Below are 21,060 nucleotides of genomic sequence, written 5' to 3' on the forward strand. Positions count from 1 at the left end.
GGCCATGGAAAAAGGAAATAGTTTCCTCCCCTCTAGGTTGTGAGATGTGCCAAAAATCAGTATCATCCGTACCACCTGAAACTTAAGGAAATCATGCCTAGAACATTTAAAACTATTTGGTGAGGCACAACTAAGTTTTGGAATGGCCTAAAATTTGGTGTGACCCCTCATCCAAGTGGAACACACATGATGGATGGACTGGATGTCTAAACAACATCTCATTGGACCCCATATATAATCAGGAAAGTTTCAATGGGCAGGCATCCACTCTCAACCGTTGTTCGTATTGTGACCCACCTAAGTCATGAATTGGCCTAACTGTCCACCTTTTAGCCCCTACTTTTGCTTCTCCTGTTGCTCTCCAGATCCACCTTCATTTGGGGCTAATAGCTAGTTGATCCATGACCAACAAAGTAGATGATCCATATCATTTATGAAGAATGCTTAATCATGGATATGGACCAATCGTCATTTTGGACCTACCTCTTACAGCCCTTTCTATTGTTACATGTATTTCAATAAAACTTTGGTAGTTTAAAAAAGAAATGTTTTACCCTGTTTTTGTCTTTTTGTGCTTTTCTTTAGTCTTATATCAAATCGAATGAGAGTAGAAAAATGATTTATATACATTTTTACTCAAAATAAACTTGTAAAGTATGTTGAATTATGCCCAAGCCCGTATGGGTGTGTGGGGGTATAGTCGTTGGGAAACCTAGCTCGAAAACCTTTAACCGGACATATGCACACGGATGGGCCTCCTTAATTAGAGTCTTAATGGGCCAGGTTTTGCTCCATTTTTCGTACCTTATGGAGAAAGAAAAAAAAAAAAAAAAAACTCCCATGCATGTATTTTTCGAAAAGCAAGTTGACATTTACACCCATATATAATGCCATACCAACCGAACATGACATTTGGATATGTTATGTTATGTGCACATTAGCTGCCCTGCAAAGCACAAATGATTCAATACACTCTCTTCTAAAATTCTAATCATCAAGGGGCATGTTTGGATCTACTATTTAATTGAATTGAACTGTATCACGTTGCATGATAACATAAAATTGACGCAAGAGTGTTATAAGGAAGATCACCATCTACTTCAAGTGTGTAAAACCTTAATCTACAATGTTATTCTTGAATCCACAAAAAAAGGAGATTTGGAAATTTTATTAATTAATAATCATCCTCACTTCCGATTACATCACTTTTAAAGAAAAGCAAACCCTAATTAGGCGTCGTAATGTGACTAAACTGGAACTTACCCAAACTAGTAATATTGACTACAAATAAAAAGTCCTAATTTAATTTTTGCCAAATGATTACTGGTATAATAAGAAGCAAATCATAAGAAAACTACGTGTACTAAAACTCTAAACAAAGGAGATACGTCCAACTTAAAACTTACTAAAAATAGTTTTTTTTTTTTCTAAAACTGTTATTTTGAATTGGAAGTTCCCAATTCCCCCATGTCTGGGACCCTTTTAGGACGGTCATCTAGATTGTCAATCTAATGGGGCAGCACGTGTACGGGTGTGCCCCAAACTTTTAACCCTGCCTACTTCCATTTAATAAGTCGATTGTTTATGATAAATTAAATTCGTAGATGCGATAATCAGTTATTACTGATGAAGATGGTCTCTTGATAAGGCGTGGGAGGTGAAACATTGGAGAAGCGATCCATCAGCATCAGAGAACAAGGTCGAGGTGAAACTTTGGAGAAGCGATCCATCAGCATCAGAGAACAAGGTCTTGATATCCTCATCCAGGGTGGCACTCCTCACCAACATGCCCGTGCCAGAGAAGAATGCATTGGTTGGCTCTCAAGAAGTACGTCAAACTATGAGTGGTGTGGGCATCCTGCCGTATGCTCCATTGGACATCTGATCACATCAAGACTCACCTGCATGCATACATGCGTTTATATATATGCACATCATGCATCTATGCAAGTCATGGACAATGCAACCTCTGCATATAAGTGCAATGTAAACAGATCAAGACATCCGACCACGTACAATTTACAACATGAATTTGGCCCACCCATGGTTCGGATATGAAATATGTAATTGTGATTCACAGTTTCTGGGAATTTTAGTAGTGGCTTGCAGAAAGAAATGGAGTTGATTGCAAATAAATGTGGTAGAGACCACGACTGGTCCTGCATGCAGAGATTTGGGGAACCTTGAAATGCTCATTAGCTGAAGAGCTTTGCTTGAATACATCCTGACGTATTGCAGTCGCAAAAAGTCAGGATGGCCCAAATGGTTTATATGATGGGCCTCGCCATGGGTTGGGGGATACACAAAGGAAAAAATCTCCAATTGAAATATTTAAACTATTTGATTATTCAAATGTTTAGGAGACTTTCCATATTCAAAGGAAAACACGCAAATGATCAAGTGTTGAAATGTTCCAATCTAAAAGTTTTCTTTCTTTCTTTCTTTCTTTTTCCTTTTAATGCTTATCCCCCATCCAACGTGAGACCCATCATCTGAACAGTTTGGATTATTGAAATATGAACTCAGATCAGGCTAGGGTCTCCCCCCTATAGCAGTAAGTTGGGATGTATTCTGATAAAACCCTTAGCCGAAATATGGGCCATCAAATATGCCTCCCTTCAAGAGCATTGGTTGACTTGCACAAATCTGAATGTCCATCCCTCGGCACTCCCTTGATAAGACCTATAGAGAAACCCTAAGTATTGAGTTTATCTCACGAACCAGGACTGGACAATCCTGGACAACTCTTCAACAAGAATCACGATAATGCGTGAATGCCCTACTCATCTGAAATGGGCCTTCCAAGATGCTATCAAAGTTCAATATAAAAATTCTCTCTGGATGGAAAACCCACTATAAGGTTCGTCACATGCCAGAACAGGAGACTCTGTGAAGCTAGTTTTATTCTCCTTTATTGGAATAGATGAGTGGCCTTCCAAATACTCCCAGGTTAACTTGGGGAGCAGCATGGAAGAGGACTTTTTTTGACAGTCTACAGTCTCCCATACAGTAATAGGAAGGACAGTTAAAGCTGCAATTGCATATGGAAAGATAACTTGGCAAGGACTGATGTTAAAGGCTGATGGGTATGACAAAATACCATGGAGTTGGAACCTGATGTACAACAGGTTTTGAGGATATTCAAATGGAAACGGGAACTTGATTAGATTAACAAACACCTTGCTTAGAGAGGATGGAATTTATTTATATTCCTTTTTAATCAATTAGGGTGCATTTGTTTGCACCAAATTTCATCACATTTCATGATATTTTGCACCAAATTAGACTGATTAATCATGAAATTTTCAGGACATTTGCTGCAAACAAACACAACCTTAAATAGCTTCATTTCAAAAAAGAAACTAGGATAAGCCTTCAACAAGTAAAAGCTCAAGAGAAATGAAAGAACTCAGACTCCTAGAACAACAAAGGAATCAGGTAAGAACAACATTAATTGGAATAAACAGAACTCATTGAAAGCATGAAAATATTCATGGATTGAATATTATATATACGAAAACAAACAAATGCTTAGATTTCAATCCTATCATCCTTAAGCAATATTAGCATTTGGATTACAAACTAAGCTCTGGGTCACTCATCATTTACAAAATCATCAAAGCCACTAACAGCATTACCTTGCGAAGGAAATCAATTTATAATTGGATTATTCCTTCCTCCATTAGACCTCGGCATACTCGTTCTTTCTTTCTTCCCATACCGATTTCCAGATATTCTTTGCCTTCAAAATCCAGAAAAAAGACGTCTTTAATAATGAATCTAAATCCATTAGGGCATAAGTCATCAATAACCACATATACAAGTGTACCTGAGATTGCTAAGTTGCTGTGTCAAGTCGTTAATCTCCAGGCCAGAAAGCTTTAGTGAAGATAAGGTTACAGGTACTTCCTCCGAAACTACTTTGGACAGTTTATCTGCTGAAACTGCTAGTCTTCTAAAAGCCTAGCATTTGAAGGCATTGAAACCAATTCAGTTGAAACCTTCACATAAGATGCTATGGGTAGAAAGAAATGCAAAAAACAAAGGATTCTCTTACATTCATCATGGGAAGAGATATGACAGCCACAGAGAAAAATGCTCCAATTGCCTGCATGACAGCCTGAGTCAGAAAATTTGATACCACCGATGAACCCAATTGAATTTAAGGGGTTATCTGGCGATGTGCGAATTTTCTCCAGTGAAAGAGGGGTCATCTACATGTGGGTGTTAGAAAAATACTTTTAGGCAATGTTTGGATTAGGAATCCATTGTGATGAAAGGTAAAACTTAAATAATTAACCAACGATTGTTCATATAGTTCTATTCATGCTTTCCATTCCAAATTGAAAGTGCTTGTTTGGGAATGATGTGTAATACCTGCTTTCCAACAGAAATTGCTCTTACGCCTATGCTGTTTAGTTTTGGTAAAACATGATTAATTTCCATTTTTTTTCCACAGGATTCTTGATATCCAAACGTGATCTTAAAGTCTTTAGAAGCTACATAATGAAAGGCTTTACTTAAGAAAGCTGTAAGCTCTTTCATTTCAATAGCTAAGAGTTTACCATACAAATCTTTACCACAAAACAGCTAGTTTCTTGAAAAATGCATTGATTCTTAGCAACCCTTGACCTTTTTCTTTTCTTTTCTTTCAATTTTATTTTTATTTTTTGGTGAATGGTTGAGAGCCTTGAGGAATACCTAAACACAATTAACTCTTTACCTATAAAGGCTATCCCAGTGCCATACTGGGCTAGACTCCTATGATGGTCTATCACCATTTAGAAAAGGGTAATCACTCTTCAACGTATGTGGCAAAGTTAAACAGCAATCAAACCATCCAAACCTCTGAACCAATTGTGGATGGAGCACAACCAAAACCTTGAATGGAGAATATGGTAGTAAGTAGTAACTATCTGATTTGTCCTTCAAATCTGGACCACTCCCTATTTTTGTTTTAACCATCATGTGATACCATGATGACCATAAATTGGATGGTTAGGATTTCTTGACCAGTGTCATTTTAGAGATATGATCCAACCACAAGTTATACCACAATCTGGATGGTCGGAATAGTTGTTCATGAGTACCACATGTGAGGAGGAATCATCACCATTTTCAAAATGGTGGTGAACTTTCATAGGAGTCTAGCCCACCCAAACATGACAGATTGAAACTCTTTACCACTGAAGAGTTTAAGAGTTTACCCATGTAAAGACTTTACATAGTGAGATTTTACTCGCATCCAAATGACCCCAAACATGAAATCATTCGTGCAAATAAAGGATTATCTCTTAGCAATACATTTGGTTGCTGCATTTTTTTTTTTTCTTGTGGAAATGGAGACTAGAAAAGCACACGAAAGGATGGTTTAGGGTGTAATTGGAAAGAAGAAAAGAGGAGCAAAAGAATGCATCTTCTTTTTTCCGTGTTATCATTTGTGTTGATTTATTTTAATTAGGGCGCATTTGGTTGACTTTCAATAGGTCAAGCCGACAGGCAGCATTCTTATCAAAAGAATTGTCTGCTACACCATTACCTATTAGTCTTGAAAAAAAGATCAAACAAAAGATAGATTCTTAAATTATATATATATATATATATATATATATATATATATATGTATTCCTTAATTCTTTAGCTTCAAAAAATTCTGATTAATATGGTCCAATACAGGCCAATACACATCATATTGGTTATTGGCCAACCAATATGCATCATGATAGCGATATTTAGAACCATGGAAGGAGCATAACCCAAAATTTACAATGAGAAATAAATGATTACCATTCGATGGTTACTATAAGGGCTCATTTGGATGACTATAAATTTTGTAAGTGGTAAATGACTTGTAGGTGTAAGTACAGCAAAAAAAATTATAGCTATTAGGCTGTAAATGCTTTACAGGTAAATGAAATCACAACTTTTCAGAGGGATTTCATTTGCAGCTAAAAGCTGTAAATGATTTACACGCAATTCTCAGCATCCAAACACTGCTTGTGAATCATTTATCTGTATTTCATTTACAGCTTAGCCCAACTTAGTAGGCATCCAAACAACCATCTATTTTTTCCCTTCGAATTCGAACCACACATTATTTTGCTTCCAACCATCCAGTTGATTGGCATCAATTGGATGGCTAGGATTCCTTGATCAGTGAGATTTTCAAGATATGCTCCATCCACCATGTGACCCATAATTTGTATGGTCCGGTTAGCTGTACATCATTGTTTCGTGTGAGGAAGATGAATCACCACCATTTTAAAAAACGGTGACCTATCATACTAGTCCAGCACTTGCCAGGCATACCAGTGAGCACGAGTCACACACCTGATGCATCGAAACTCATGCTTCTACATGGTGGGGCCAACCTTTTGGACGGGTTGGATGTTGTAATACCTGACACGTGGACACTCTCACACTAACAATAGGCTCAGTACATATGTTTCTTCGGGGCTGTTTGATTTCCTAATTGCAGTGGTAATTCAAGGTAAATGAGTAATAATTATTTACCTTTGAATTTGCAGCTGCATTTTCAAGGTGATGTTAACAGACGCCTTCATTTATAGCACACTAACATCACCCAAAGAAAAAAAAAAAAAAAAGTTACATTTGTGGGGTCCACCATGATATATATGTCTCATCCACACCGTTCATCCCTATAGCCAGCTCATTTTAGGGCATGACCCAAAAAATGAGGCAGATCTAAAGCTCAAGTGGACCACACCATAGTAAACAATGGGAATTGAGCTCCTACCATTGAAAGCTTTTTGGTGGCCCTCGAAGTTTTGGATCAAGCTGATATTTTTGTTTTCCCTTTGTCCATATGACTCTGTGACCTTATGAACAGGTTGGATGAAAATAAACATCAATGTGCCCCTAGGGAGAAAACATCTTTCAACCGTTGACGTCTTTACAATCACTGTTTCTTAAGGTGTGGCCCACTTGACCTTGGGATTTGCCTCATTTTTGTACTCATACCCTAAAATGTGCTGTTAAAAAGGTTGGATGGTGTGGATAAGTCGCATACATCACGATGGGGCCCACAAGTTTAAATCGGTAATAACATGGTTTTTGTGGACCGATTTCCAATATGTAATTCCTGGCCGATTTCAGGTGAAGTTAGTCATAATTACTTATTTACACGTATTTACTAGGAAAATTAAAAATCAAACAGCCCCAGTTCTTCTACTAATTTCACCACAAAAGACATAAAACATCAGGAAAAAGAAGAAGAAGAAGAAGAAGAAGAAGAAAAGAACAGAAAATCTAGGGTTTGGAGAGTTTACCGTAGAGAGGACGAAAAGGAGGGAAAGAAGACCGAGTTCTCGACTCGGACGAAACCCTAGGTTTCTCGCCAAATGCGTAGTTGGAGAGATCGATAAAGATTGATGTTTGAGAAGGATCGGATTCCAGATCGAAGGTTCTGGAATCGACCTCGGATTCCGGTCTTCCAGAGCTGAGACGACGGATATTGAGGTTGTCCGGCGGAAAAGCGCCGGAATCCGACGAAGGCTCGTCCGTTGTAGGGGGACGGGGTTTGATGGAAGCAGAGTCGCTAACCGAGACATGAGAGGGGGAGGGAGAGAGCAATGCACGTGCTCCTCACACAACCGGTCCTTTGATTATTGGAAAGGGAATTTTACATAAAACTACCTAACTAATAGGAAATTTACATCTGGTGCCTTTCTCAATTACTGTGTTACACGAGCCGACTTATATCGGTTTCGCTCGACTCAAGCTGGGTTCGAGCTGAATTTTTTAGCTTGAAAAAATTTCGAGCATATGCCAAAGCTAGAGCGGACGTAGCCCGACTCGACTCAGAACTTGACTTGATTCGAATAGATTCGGCTCGGATCATGTTCACTTAATATAAATATTTTATATATATTTATATATTTAAATAAATTATATATTATATATTATATATATTAAAAACTATAAAACCTAAATTCAAACTTGGCTAGAAAGATCGAGCTCAAGCTCAACTTGAACTTGGCTCAAGCTGGCCCGAGCTGCTAAACGAGCCAATCCAAGCTGCCCAATCAAACTCAAGGATCAAGTCAAGCTGAGTGCCAGCTGGGGTAGCCTTCTGGCTCACCTGAGCTGTGCAAAGCTCAACTCGGTTCAACTCGTGTGCAGCTCTAACTGTGTGGGTAGGAGGGGTTGAGACTTTTTTTGAGTGGAGTCCACCGTAATATTTTTGTAAGATTCTACTCTAACTATTGGATGCGAAATCTTAGTTTATGACAGCACTAAAAAATCTAAATGACTTGTGATTTAGGTGGGCCACAACAAAGAAATTAGTTGCAAGAAAGATGTCTACCCTTAAATTTTAAACTGCCTACCATGTTAATTATATGAAATCCACATAAAACTTTAGGCTTCAGACTTAAAATTCAGGCTCATTTGTGATTAAGGTGGGCCATATCATGGGAAATAGTTTGGAAGGTAATCATTACTTGTATATTGTTTCAATTATGTCGTCTACCGTAATTAAGGATGGGGTGACTTTTAGGCCCCGGGCTAACCTAAAGTAATGCACTAAGGGAGCAGATTAGTTGTTACTTGGGTAATAACTTAGTGGGCATTACCTTTGTTGTGTGGGGCCCACCTAGATGAATCTTTTTCATGTCCACGCTGCCCATCCATTTTTTCAGCTGATTTAAGTATGTTGTCTCAAAAATGAAGCACATACAAATCTTCAGTGGACCACACAACTAGAAAAAAGTATGGAATAACTATTAAAAGTCATTTGTAGGCCACAAAAGTTTTGGATCAAGCTAATGTTTTTATTTTCCTTTTATCTGGTTTTGGTTGACTTTATCACAAGGTTGGATCACAAATAAACATTACCGATCTACTTACAGTGGGCATAGAAAGTTTTTAATGGTGAGCGTTCAATCACCTCTATTTCTTTTGGTGTAGTTCGCTTGAGATTTGGATATGCTTAATGTTTGAGACCGTGTCCTAAAATAGACTGGAAAATCAAATGGATGGAGTGGATATACAACGTATCATCAAGGTGGGCCCTAAGATAAGGATAAAATGACATATTCTATAACAAGCATACATGTAACATCCCGTCCAACCAGCACAGTGTCCTGAGGCATCCACGTATGATTTTTCGCAAGACCATTCGTTTAAACCACTCGCGGTGGGGTACCACAAATTAATTGACATGGGATTAGCCCATTAGAATAGACCAGACAGGTCATGACAGGACTCGGTGCGGGCCGTCAAGCCAGATGGCTCATCTGCACTTAGCAACAGCCCGTACGGGCTATACCGCGACGCGGGAAGGTCGGAAAATTATAGAAATTCAGGGAGGCATAGATCTCACTGGGCTTGGGGACCATCGCAGACCATAGAACCGGTAGTCACCCAGAAGTGGGATCTGGCACTGCCTAAACGCACCTCACCAATGCTAGGATCGGAATCCGGCACTTGCAAATGAAACCGAGATACCTGGTTATCCAGCTGTCGGATCTCTTCTACATTTATGGTGAAGGTCTAATGAATTTTCCTACACCCGTCCACAAACTCTGGGACCATATTGAGGAGCGGTGACCGTTGATCGCAAATCAGACCCATACGACCAAACCCCAGATCCGATCGTCCCCAAATTTTGTATGGCCCTTCATCGGGCCATGGAGCAGCTATCCTATAAATTTCATGGCCAGAGAGCCACCAGAACCGCTTCAATCACCGAAATGGCCCCCATAGGGCCATTTAAGGATCGGAACCATTGACTCAAACCCCATAACCGTTCATCCGTTTGTTCCCAAATTTTATATGGCTCTTCATTGGGCCATAGGGCACCTACCCACCAAATTTGGTGGCCGAAGGGGTGTTAGGGCCGCCCCTAGGCCAATTGGGGTCCTAGTGGGCCATTGTATGCATTTAAATAAACTTAAGGCCAAAGGGCCCAAGTCTAGGAGATAAAGCCTTAGCTCTCTCATAACTCCCTCCTTTACTATAACCACTAAGGATTAAAGAGAGAGAGAGAGAGAGAGAGAGTATAGGAGCAAAGGAGAGAGAATGAGAGTGTGAAGAGAGTTAGGAGGACCCTAAATCAAGGTGGGGCCCAACGAAATCAAACCCCACAACTCCTTACATCTTCTCCAAGAAAAACCCCTCATCCTCGTCCGCCCTTTTCACTCCGTTAATTATTTAGGTAAGACCCATCACCCATTTTCGTTGAAACCCATGTGATTGAGAAGGGGTTTGCTTGGGTTCTAACATATAAATGTTGTTTTAGGGATTCCAGCCGATCAACCCCCGAAATCCACCCTCCTAGGTCGATCTCACGCCTTCTACAAATCTGAAGGTGCAGACTATTGTTCTTAGGTGGCCTAGCACCAATTTTAGTACGAGCTTAATGATTTTGATTGCTTGGATGTTATATTTGAAAGTCTAGGGAAACCCTAGAAATTGTATGTGTTAGAATTGTATGGATTTGCATGTTTGGCTCTCTCTCTCATGATGTTGTTCGTGTTTCTCATATGATTTTGTGTATGGATGATTACGTGCTCATGCCGTGTTGATTTTTTCATATATTGTTGCTTCATATTATGTATGATTTCATTACTCTTGTGTATATAATTTCTTAAGATGGAAGAAGTGTTTAACTTCCTCACACACACCCACATCTCACATGCACTTGTTTCATGATATTGTTAGTCTTGCTTGCTATGAGAATATGAATTGTATGTGAGAAGTATGAGGTCATGATGTTGTTTATGCTAGGTGATACATTAGTAGTCGGCATGCTATGAATCACTATTTGTACCATTGGGTTGGTCAAGAATAGGAGGAGAGCAAAGGTGGTCCCGTTGGAAGGACCGCCTCGAGGCTAAACCCATGGGTTTGGGCAAGTGCGCGTGGGCGACAGTAGTCAGACTATATGGGTTACTTGCACTCGATGTCGTTCCATCACGTACTTGCCTGGACTCGTGCGGTCTAGTCTACGGGCTGACCAACCTTGTTTGTTAACCCTGTTTGCTCACCTATGTATGGAACCTGATCCATCCTACAACCGATGTAGCCCATTAATAACCCACTTGAAACTGGTCCACAGCCTCGTGAGCCGGGTATGGTGGAATGGGACACTATGTCCGAGCTGTCGGCCTATGCTGGGGTACCACGCCTCCCCGTAGTGACCGCGAGTGATTCCTTTCTCTCGGCACTGCTCATGTGCTTAAAGTTGGGGATGAGGAACCCGACAGGATCACGGACCGCGGGGTCTCGGCCTCACGAGTTGGGGGGTCTTGGCCTAGCAACCAGTTTAGGGCATTGATACATGGGGTGTACCAGATTCCCCAACTTGCTGGATGAATGGACTTAACTAATAACTAGGTTAACACGATCGTATCGCATCGCATTAGTTAGGGTGGCAACTCGGCAGTCAAGGTCACTCTGAGGGAGTGTTGTCATACGCGATCGTTAGATGGAGTCGCCCGAGGGAGCGTTGTGGAGAGGGCATGCATCATATCATTTATCATGCATGCGCAGTAATAAGATTAGCTAGGTGTTTATGAATGACTGTTTTTCATTAAGTTCCTATTATAATTGATGTCTGTTATAACTTGAGACTAATAGCACCCACTGAGTTGATCACTCACTCCCACTCTGGGACAGTGTTTTAAAACACCAACTAGACCCGTTCATAGATGCAGGTGACTCAGGGTTGGAGGAGCCTGGTGAGGCGAGCTTTGAGGAGGAGGACGAGCTGTCTTACTTCCAGTTGATGGACAGTTCACCGCCAGCTTGAGAGGCGGGATTGGATCGCTGAGCAGGGGGCTCAGTTCTATTCTTTTGGACTCTCTATTCTTTTTGTGATTTTGTTGGGTGGCACCATGTGCGCCCCTTTTATTCTTTTGGACATGTATATAGATATATATTTGATCTCTTCATCTCAGTAGACTTGTGTGATTATGTTCATGTTCCAGGAAATTCCAGGCTGCGCAATTAAAGCAGATTAAATGCACATTAATAAAAATCGATTATAAGTGACTCTCGGAAACTTGGGAGTTGAGCGTATGCGCGACCCTCGATTTTCAGGGTGTTACAATACATAATGTATCATGTGGGATCCCGTACTCACCGAGGTCAGTGTGGCCCTTATCCTAGGCCCACCTTGATGTATGTGTTCTGTATCCAAATTGTCCATCCATTTTTCTAGATCATTTTAGAAAAATAAAGCAGATCAAATTATTACGTGGACCAAATCACAGAAAACAATGTTGAATGACTATTAATGGGCTACAAAAGCTTTGAATTAAGCTGATATTTGTGTTTTTCTCTTCATCTAGGCTTCCGTGACCTTGTCAACACATTGAATTGCAAATAAACATTATAAAAATGTTAAGGTGCGACCTAAGAAGTTTTTAATGTTTAAGCATTCAATCATGATTGTTTCCTATGGTATTGTCTACTGGTAATTCAATCTACTTTTTTTGGATAGTGTCTTAAAATGATATGAAAATACGGATGGACAATGTGGATATATAATACACACATCAATGCGGGCCATAAAATGAGCTGAAAAGACAGATAGACGATGTTGATACAGAATACATACATCATGATGGGCCCCACAGTAAAGGCTACACCATCTTGGGTAGGGGTGTACACGAACCGAGCTACCTCGGTTAGCTCGCTCGACTTGACTCGAAAAAGCTCAATTCGACTCGGTTCAAAGCTAAGTTCAAGCTGAGTTGAGCTGATTTTTTTAGCTCAAAAAAAAATTTGCTCGAACTTGACTCAACTCGGATCGAACCCAACTCGAATCGAACTCGAATCGAACCAATTCGGTGACTCGCTTACTTTCATATTAATGTTGCCTACCAAGTGTTTGATGAAATGACTCAACGAAGTATAGCTAGTGGCAAGGAAGGTAATTTTTTTCTTGATTTTTATGTTACTTAGAAGGTGTTTGATAAAATACCTGTAAAACCAATGCTGTTGTTTTACATATAGTAAGATTTTGAAGGTGCAATCCATGTGTTTGTGAAAATGTTGCACAGGCGAACTTGGCTCAATCTTTACTCAAACTCGGCTCGAATTGGCTCGAGTTGTTGTCCGAACCGAGCCGAGCTGGCTAGTCAGGCTCGAGGACCATTTGTACTGCTGCTCAGAAAGCTATTTACCCCTTCCATTATGCATGTGTTTGGCATTCCACCTATTTTACTAGCTTCTTTTAAGGCTTATACCTAATGTTGTATTTATTTCTGACAATTCTAATAAAAAAATAAACACATGTTATAATAAAAGAAAGATATAATATGCTAAAGATCTTCAAAGATACTTGCATTTTTTTTTTACAGAATCACAGTTGGCAGGATGATAAGACATGAAGCTACTGAGAGGTATTTAAAAGCGAACTAAGTAGCCGAGAGGCATCCAGCAAGGTATGGTCGAGATGAAAGATGTAGATGAGAGGCGTTTAGAGGGGGACTAAGCAGTCGAGAGGCATCCAGAAGCAGATCGAGCGGTCGAAAGGCATCCAAAAATGAAATAAGCGACCAAGAGGTGCCCGGAAGCAAAAAGCGGTCGAACGAAAGAGGAATGGTCAGAGATATATATATCAGGAAAGGAATGAAGAATTTGGAAGGCTGACATGGAGACTCCTCAGCTATCATAATTATCAAATTAGAATTGAAGATAATAAACGCTAGAATGAAGGCTACAGGAGGGATCTATAAGTAACAGAGGAAATCAACAGAGAATGATACAATCCAACACACAATCAAATCAAAACGAATCTATCTTTTATCTCAATTTATATATCCTAAGAGTAGTGATAATCCAGTAACAGTGATTCTTAATTAATTATATTTTTTAGTTGTAATCCAAATATATGCTTATATGTTGGATTTGTCTTTTATCCAATATCAAGCAATTATTTCAATAGATGCATTCTTGTAGTCGCTCCCAATGATTGATTGTGAGTTTTTTCCTTTTGTCGAATTACATTGAATACTAAAAGGAAACCTCACCCTTCGATTATTGCCCGCTCATTATAAAACTCCATAAGTGGCTAAGTAGGTGACTAATCTTCTCAGATTATGGCCATATACATTTATATTGAACATATCTGGCTCTTGGGATCAAAGTTGATCAGTTTGAATCAAGCCGCTATATCTGTTGGGGAAAAATACGACAAGTTCGAAGACCCAGTTATGGAATGGACCAACTCTACTGATACTGCCCAAGGATCCGGGGCAACGGGTCAGACCGAGACAAGACAAAGCTTAAAGGAGAGACTTAGTTCGAATTGCAGGAAATGAATCCTGACTGAGATTTAAAGAGTTAAGAGCCATAGGCAAAATATATAAGATGCATAAAGTTGGCTCGGATTACAAGCCAGCCACGTTTAAAGGGGACCAATTGAAGTCCGAAGGCTAGAAGTCACCTGACCGATCATAAAACCGACTCGTATTAGGTCGATAATAGTATCGATTATTGAAGTAAGAAGGGGAATAGGTTACAGACCGACTCTGTTTCATCCAACAAAAGGCGAAAAGCCCTATCTTTGTAGCCAGCCGAGACCCATCTTTTACTAGAGTCGGTTAAGGTCGAGTCAAGCTATAGAAAGACAGTGTAAACATAAATATCATCCTGGAAATCTTGTAAAAGGATTCCTGATCCCGAAAAGCTCGGGATCGGGAAGTATCCGTAAAAAATATTGTAATCAAATCAAATCTCCGAGATTATTGGCAGAGAATCCCTGCACGATGGGACCTCCCATTCCTATAAAAGAAGGACATCTCCAAGATAAAAGGTACGCTGAAAACATCTCAAAAGATCCTTTTTTCTCGTCCAGTCACTGACTTAAGCATCGGAGGTTCCCCGGCTTGAGCCAAGGTCTCCCTTATCTCCTTTACATCTCCCTTATGCAGGTGGTAGGACGTGGGAAGAGGGCGCACCAGGTTTTTTACATCAATAGATTGGCGCCGTCTGTGGGAATCAGTACAAAAAGTCATTTTTCACGCTTTATTCAGAAGCTATAAATGCGTACAAATGGCGAGAAATAGAAGAACGGTCTAAGAAGAGCCAAATGAGGCCACTGTCACTGGACCACCAGGTGCGAGCGAAGCCCAAGGAGCCTAGAATCAACCTGACAACCCCCAGGATTCCGCTGCTCGTTTAGCAACCTCTGCTGCGACAAGAAATACCCAGCGGAATCGAGGCAATGGGCGATTGGATAAAGAGGTCCAGGAACTCCAATCCGACGTAAACATCATGAAATAAATGTTGGAGCAGATACATCGGCAGCAAATTCAGCCCTATTGTCAGGCGACGAACGTCCCGCAACAAGTCACCGACCCTGAGCCTATCGCTCTACGATCGATCCATCAGTGACGTCAGCCCCAAGGTCCGTTCAAGCCAGCGCCCACTCATTTCATGACTGCCATGCTACCCCCCACTAATATCCGACACGGATAGATCAACAGAGGCGCAACCGACCTCCGGTTGAAGGAAGGGTAGAAAGCAACGAGCCCTGGAAAGTCGACCTCCAGGACTTCAGGAAAGAAGTACGGGAAGAGATTGCGGACATGAAGCAAAGTCGAGATGCACATCAAAATAAGCCCGAAACAAAGGCAACCCCATTTGTGGAGGAAGTAATGAAGGCTCGGCTACCGGAACGGTTTCGCCTTCCACAAATTACACCTCTCACCGGTAAAACCAACCCAACTGAATACATTGAATGCTTTTGAACATATATGGAATTACACGACGCCTCGGATGTCGTGATGTGCCGAGCTTTCTCCCTCACCTTAGCCGACGTAGCTCTACTTTGGTTCAAGCAGCTGAAACCAAAGTCCATTAGTTCATTTGCAGAGCTCGGTAATGCGTTCCTCACTAAATTCATTGGTAGGAAGAAGAAGTTAAACCCCCCTGCACATCTGAACAACATAGTTCAGAAGGAGGGAGAGCTATTGAAAGACTAGATCAAGCGTTTCAATTTTGAGTTGCTCCAAGTTCGAAAACATTCAGAGGAGACAACACTCAATTCAATCATGCAAGGCGTCAAGGATAAGCCGTTTCTGGTATCCCTGGATAAGAATCCGCTTATGACTCTGGCCGAGTTTATGACTCAATCGGACAAGTATGCAGATGCCGAGGAAACGTAAATTATGGGTGAGGCCTTCCAGAACGCAAAAGCCCCAGCCAAAGAGTCAGGCAAAAAGGAAGTTGACTCGGCTAAAGGGAAGAAGCGCAAGGACGACCAAACACGTGATGAGCGTAAGTCGGGTAAGCGACCCGACCGAAAGTTTTCTACATACATCCCGCTTAATAAACCCCAAGAGTAGGTGCTGATGGAGATTAAGGGTGAAAGATTCATTAATTGGCCAGATAAACTCCGAGGTAATCCTAACCGACGAAGTAAGAACAAGTATTGCCACTACCATCGCAATCATGGACACAATACGACTGATTGCTATCACCTGAAGAAAGAGATCGAAAGGCTCATTCGAGAAAACCGACTTAGAGAACATGTCGAAAGAACTGGGACAGTGGAAGAACGCCCAGGTGATAACCGACTCATGAAAGAGATCCGAACAATTATCGGTGGTCCCCGAGGCGGAGGCGACTTAAACAATGCTCGAAAAAATCACGCTAGGAGCATCAATCGAACCGAATCCGAGATCCTGATCATGGCTCGGCCCTTAAAAGAAAAGAAAAGAGAAAGATACTGCATCTCGTTCCCCAATGAAGATGCTCGAGGCATTTTCCATCCCCAGGATGATGCATTGGTCATCACTCTCACCATCACAAACCGTAGGGTGTTCCACATACTTGTTGACACAGGATCATCTGTAAACGTGCTGTTTACTTAAGCATTCGACAAAATGGGAATTGAACGATCGGCATTACGTTCGGTTCGTACCCCACTGATTGGATTCTCAGGTGGACAGACGCTCCCCGAAGGAATCATCTTGTTGCCTCTTACTGCCGGCAACCCTCTGCATCAGATGACAGTAATGGTCGACCTTCTGAGAGTCGATCAGTCATCCGTTTACAATGTTATACTCGGCCGACCCTCTCTGAATCTCCTCCAAGTCGTTGTATCTACTTACCACCTCTCCATGAAATTTCCAACTGAGTCGAAAGTAGGAGTCGTCAAAGGAGATCAGCAAAATGCAAGACGTTGCTACACGACAGCCATAAAAGCTCCACCGAAGTATCCATGATTGAGTCACTGGATCCTCAGGTCAAAACTCACAAACAAGGACAACCGGTGGAAAATCTCATCTTGGTACCTTTGGTCGAGACAGATGAATCCAAAACGATGCAAATTGGCTCGTTTCTGTAATCATCCTTGAAAGACAATCTGATAGCCCTGCTCCGATGATACGCTGATATATTTACATGGAGTCATGAGGATATGCCAGGAATCGATCTTTCGGGGATAACTCACCGACTCAACATCGATCCAACTTACAGTCTGATCCGACAGAAGTGACGGTCGCTCGGCCTTGAAAGGTACGCTATCATTGAAGAAGAAGTCAACCAGCTCCTTAAGGCCAAATTCATAGAAGAGATATAGTACCCAGAATGGGTAGCTAATGTCGTACTTGTGAAAAAAGCTAATGGGAAGTGGCGAGTCTGTATTGATTATACCGACCTAAACAAAGTCTGCCCGAAGGATAGTTTCCCTTTTCCGAGGATTGATCAACTGGTGGATAGCACAGCAGGGCATGAACTCCTTAGCTTCTTGGACGCTTATTTAGGATACAATCAAATTGTAATGCATCAATTTGATAAATTTAAGACCACCTTTGTCACTGACAAAGATCTTTATTGTTACTGTGTGATGTCGTTTGGTTTGAAAAATGCTGGGGCAACTTATCAAAGATTAGTGAACAAAATATTTTCTCGGCAAAACGACCGAACCATGAAAGTATACATTGACAACATACTCGTTAAAAGCATACATGCAGCTGACCATATAGCTGACCTAGAAGAAATGTTCTTGATTTTATGCAAGTTCCAAATGAAGTTGAATCCGAGCAAGTGTGCCTTTGGCATGAGCTCGAAAAAGTTCCTCAGATTCCTGGTTAGCCAACAAAGGATCGAGGCAAATCCTGAGAAGATCAAGGCATTGCTCGACATGGAGTCTCCGAAAATAATCAAAGACATACAAAGGCTAACCGGACGAGTAACCGTACTTAACCTTTTTCTCTCCCGAACTACCGACAAATGTCTCCCATTCCTTGAACAACTGAAAAGACGGCAAATGGTAGATTGGACAGAAGAGTGGGAAATAGCATTCCAGCAATTGAAGTCTTATCTTAGATCTCCACCTCTCTTATCGAAACCCGAGTTAGGGGAAGCTCTGCTGTTATATCTCGCTATGTTCGATGCAGCGGTTAGCTCGGCTTTGATACGAGAGTACGAAGGAAAGCAACTGCCGGTCTATTACGTCAACAAAGTACTGTTACCAGTAGAAATAAGATGCCCACTCATGAAAAAGTGGCCTTAGTCCTGGTAATTTCCTCGCGATGACTTCGGCCATACTTTCAAGCTCATACCATTATCGTGATAACCAACCTCCCATTGCGCCAGATCCTTCAAAAACCAGAGGCAACTGGCAGACTTACAAAATGGGCAATCGAACTCAGCGAATTTGACATTCAATACAAGTTGATAGTAGCAATCAAAGGGCAAGCTGTGGCCGACTTCATTGTTGAAGTGACATCACAAGTCGATCCAATGACTGAGCATGCTACTGAACTTATTGAGAAATCGACGACCTCTTCTCTCGAGTCAGCACCTGACCCAATCCCCTGGAAGCTGTATGTCGACGGCTCCTCCAACTCTAAGGCAAGCGGGGCAAGAGTCGTCTTGAAAACTCTCGATCAAACTTATATGCAGTATGCCTTAAGACTTGGATTTCAAGCGTCGAACAATATAGCGGAATATGAAGTTTTATTGCTCGGCCTTCGACTCGCAGCCAGCTTGGGTGTTACTCATCTCAACGTCTTCAGCGATTCATAATTGGTTGTCAATCAAGTCACCGGTGTGTATCAGACATGTAAAGAGCAATTGAAAGCATACATGGAGAAAGCCAAAGAGTTAATCGATGGATTTCAATAGTGTGTGGTCACTTAGATCCCTTGGACAGAAAACGCCAAAGCCAATCTACTAGCAAAACTTGCCTCTGTCGATGAAAACGACATACCCAGGTCCGTTCCAATCGAGTATGTCGCTAAGCCAAGTATCACTGACTCGGTTAGCTCGATCATACACACAATTGATTCAGAACCTACTTGGCTTGATCCGATCGTCCGATATCTCGAAATGTAGAGTTGCCTGAAGATCGTGCAAAGGCTCGACGATTGAAGATCCGAGCTTCTTGCTACACCATTCTTAACGAGATGCTGTATAAAAAAAAAGTTTCTATGCTCCGTTATTATGATGCCTAAATCCCGATGAAGCCAATACGTACTATGAGAGATCCACGAAGGGATCTGTGGAAACCACTCAGGAGGGAGATCACTCGCGCACAAGGTCTTACTTCAAGGATACTACTGGCCAACCATCCAGCCCGACACTCGTAAACTCGTCCAAAGATGGGACAAATGCCGACGGTTCGCGGCCACTCCAAGGTAACCCCCGGAGGAGCTGACTCCTATGACAGGTCATTGACCCTTTGCACAATAGGGAATTAACATCATTGGACCACTCCCTAAGGGAAAAGGCCAGACCAAGTTTGCTATCATAGCAGTGGACTACTTCAAAAAGTGGGCCGAGGCAGAGCCATTGACTAGGATAACCAAACAGAAAATCACGGACTTTGTATGGAAAAACATTGTCTGTCAGTTCGGGATACCCCAGACTATTATCACTGACAATGGGAAGCAGTTCGACAATAAGAGCTATCGAGAGATGTGCGATAATTTCAGGATCAGAAATGTGTACTCATCGCCCCATCATCCTCAGACGAACAGACAGGTTGAGGCGGTAAATAAGATCATCAAACAGCATCTCTAAACCAAGCTCGACCGAGCTAAAGGAGCATGGGCAGAAGAACTGCCAAAGATACTATAGGCATATCGAACCACGGTTCGAACTGCTACGAGAGAAACTCCTTTCTCCCTTGCTTATGGTTCGGAAGCCGTCACCCCAGTCGAGATTAGGTTGCCTTCAGCCCGAGTCAGTTCGTTTAATGAAGATGATAATGAAGAACTCTTAACCCTCAGACTCGACCTTGTGGACGAACAAAGGGAAAGAGTTCGGCTACAAATGGTTGCTCGGTAGCAACAAGTAGCTCAGTTCTACAATGCCCGAGTCAAGGTCAGGCGTTTTCGAGTCGGGGACATGGTCCTTCAAAAAATGTTCCTCAATGCCAAAGAAGTTGGCGCAAGCACACTGGGACCCAATTGGGAAGGACCCTATGTTGTCTCAAGCACCATCCGACCAGGAACGTACAGATTAGAAGACCTAACCGGGCAATTACTACCTCATCCGTGGAATGTCGAGCATCTAAGAATTTACTACCCTTAAATCAGCTGAGTGAAGCGTTTGGAAAAAAAATGTGTAAATTAAGTCACATGAATAAAGAAAACCAAGTATATTCATTCATCAGTACGTTTGTTATATCGAGTTACATCCTACTTCGGCATTAAATTGATGGAGTAAAAGGGTTAAAGGCAAAAGAAAGATTGGTCGTGACGTGCGAGCTTCTCCCTTGACTGTAAATACTCTCGAGCCTGCCCTGAAGGTTGGTTTGCTTAAAGTGCTGGTGTGAGTACCAAAAATCAAGCTCCAAGGTTCATTAGGAGCTAACTCAGGAGGTGGCTCAGACTTAGCTACTACCACTACTTGGAGCAACCTCCGGAGCTGCTTCGGACTAGACTTCGACACCCGCCGCAGCATCAGCAGACCCGGTAGCTTCAGCCTCCAAGCCCTCAGAACCAGCGGCATCGTCATCAAATCTCGACAGATCGAGGTCGAGAAAGGATTGCTTCATCACTCGGATACATTCGACGTACCCTTCCTGATACAAGCAATCCCTCTCTTCCGAGAACTCTCGGGACTCAAGGAAAG

The 21,060-nt window shown here is 41.7% G+C and overlaps 1 protein-coding gene and 1 long non-coding RNA gene across 4 annotated transcripts; one reads left to right on the plus strand and one right to left on the minus strand.

Annotated features, from left to right (window-relative positions):
* Positions 1–1,145: 1,145 nt before the first annotated feature.
* Positions 1,146–7,623, minus strand: LOC131225548 (uncharacterized). 3 transcript variants are annotated; one of them, XM_058221087.1, is made up of 5 exons: positions 7,290–7,623; positions 4,058–4,108; positions 3,830–3,963; positions 3,639–3,742; positions 1,146–1,969 (listed from the first exon to the last, which is right to left on the minus strand). In XM_058221087.1, exons 1-4 carry the CDS (start codon positions 7,569–7,571, stop codon positions 3,652–3,654), a joined length of 558 nt encoding a protein of 185 aa, XP_058077070.1. In that variant the 5' UTR covers positions 7,572–7,623; the 3' UTR covers positions 1,146–1,969; positions 3,639–3,651. The 3 variants fall into 3 exon arrangements, with proteins under 3 accessions (XP_058077070.1, XP_058077069.1, XP_058077068.1); XM_058221086.1 differs by having other exon boundaries at positions 1,146–1,901; positions 7,290–7,622; XM_058221085.1 differs by lacking the exon at positions 1,146–1,969 and having other exon boundaries at positions 3,419–3,742; positions 7,290–7,622.
* On the plus strand, positions 1,422–2,116 carry LOC131225549 (uncharacterized). The gene is made up of 2 exons (XR_009161394.1): positions 1,422–1,657; positions 1,706–2,116. It is a non-coding gene; the product is annotated as an uncharacterized LOC131225549 (long non-coding RNA).
* Positions 7,624–21,060: the final 13,437 nt, after the last annotated feature.

This window comes from Magnolia sinica, chromosome 14 (genome assembly GCF_029962835.1).
Source record: "Magnolia sinica isolate HGM2019 chromosome 14, MsV1, whole genome shotgun sequence".
NCBI classification, from domain to species: domain Eukaryota; kingdom Viridiplantae; phylum Streptophyta; class Magnoliopsida; order Magnoliales; family Magnoliaceae; genus Magnolia; species Magnolia sinica.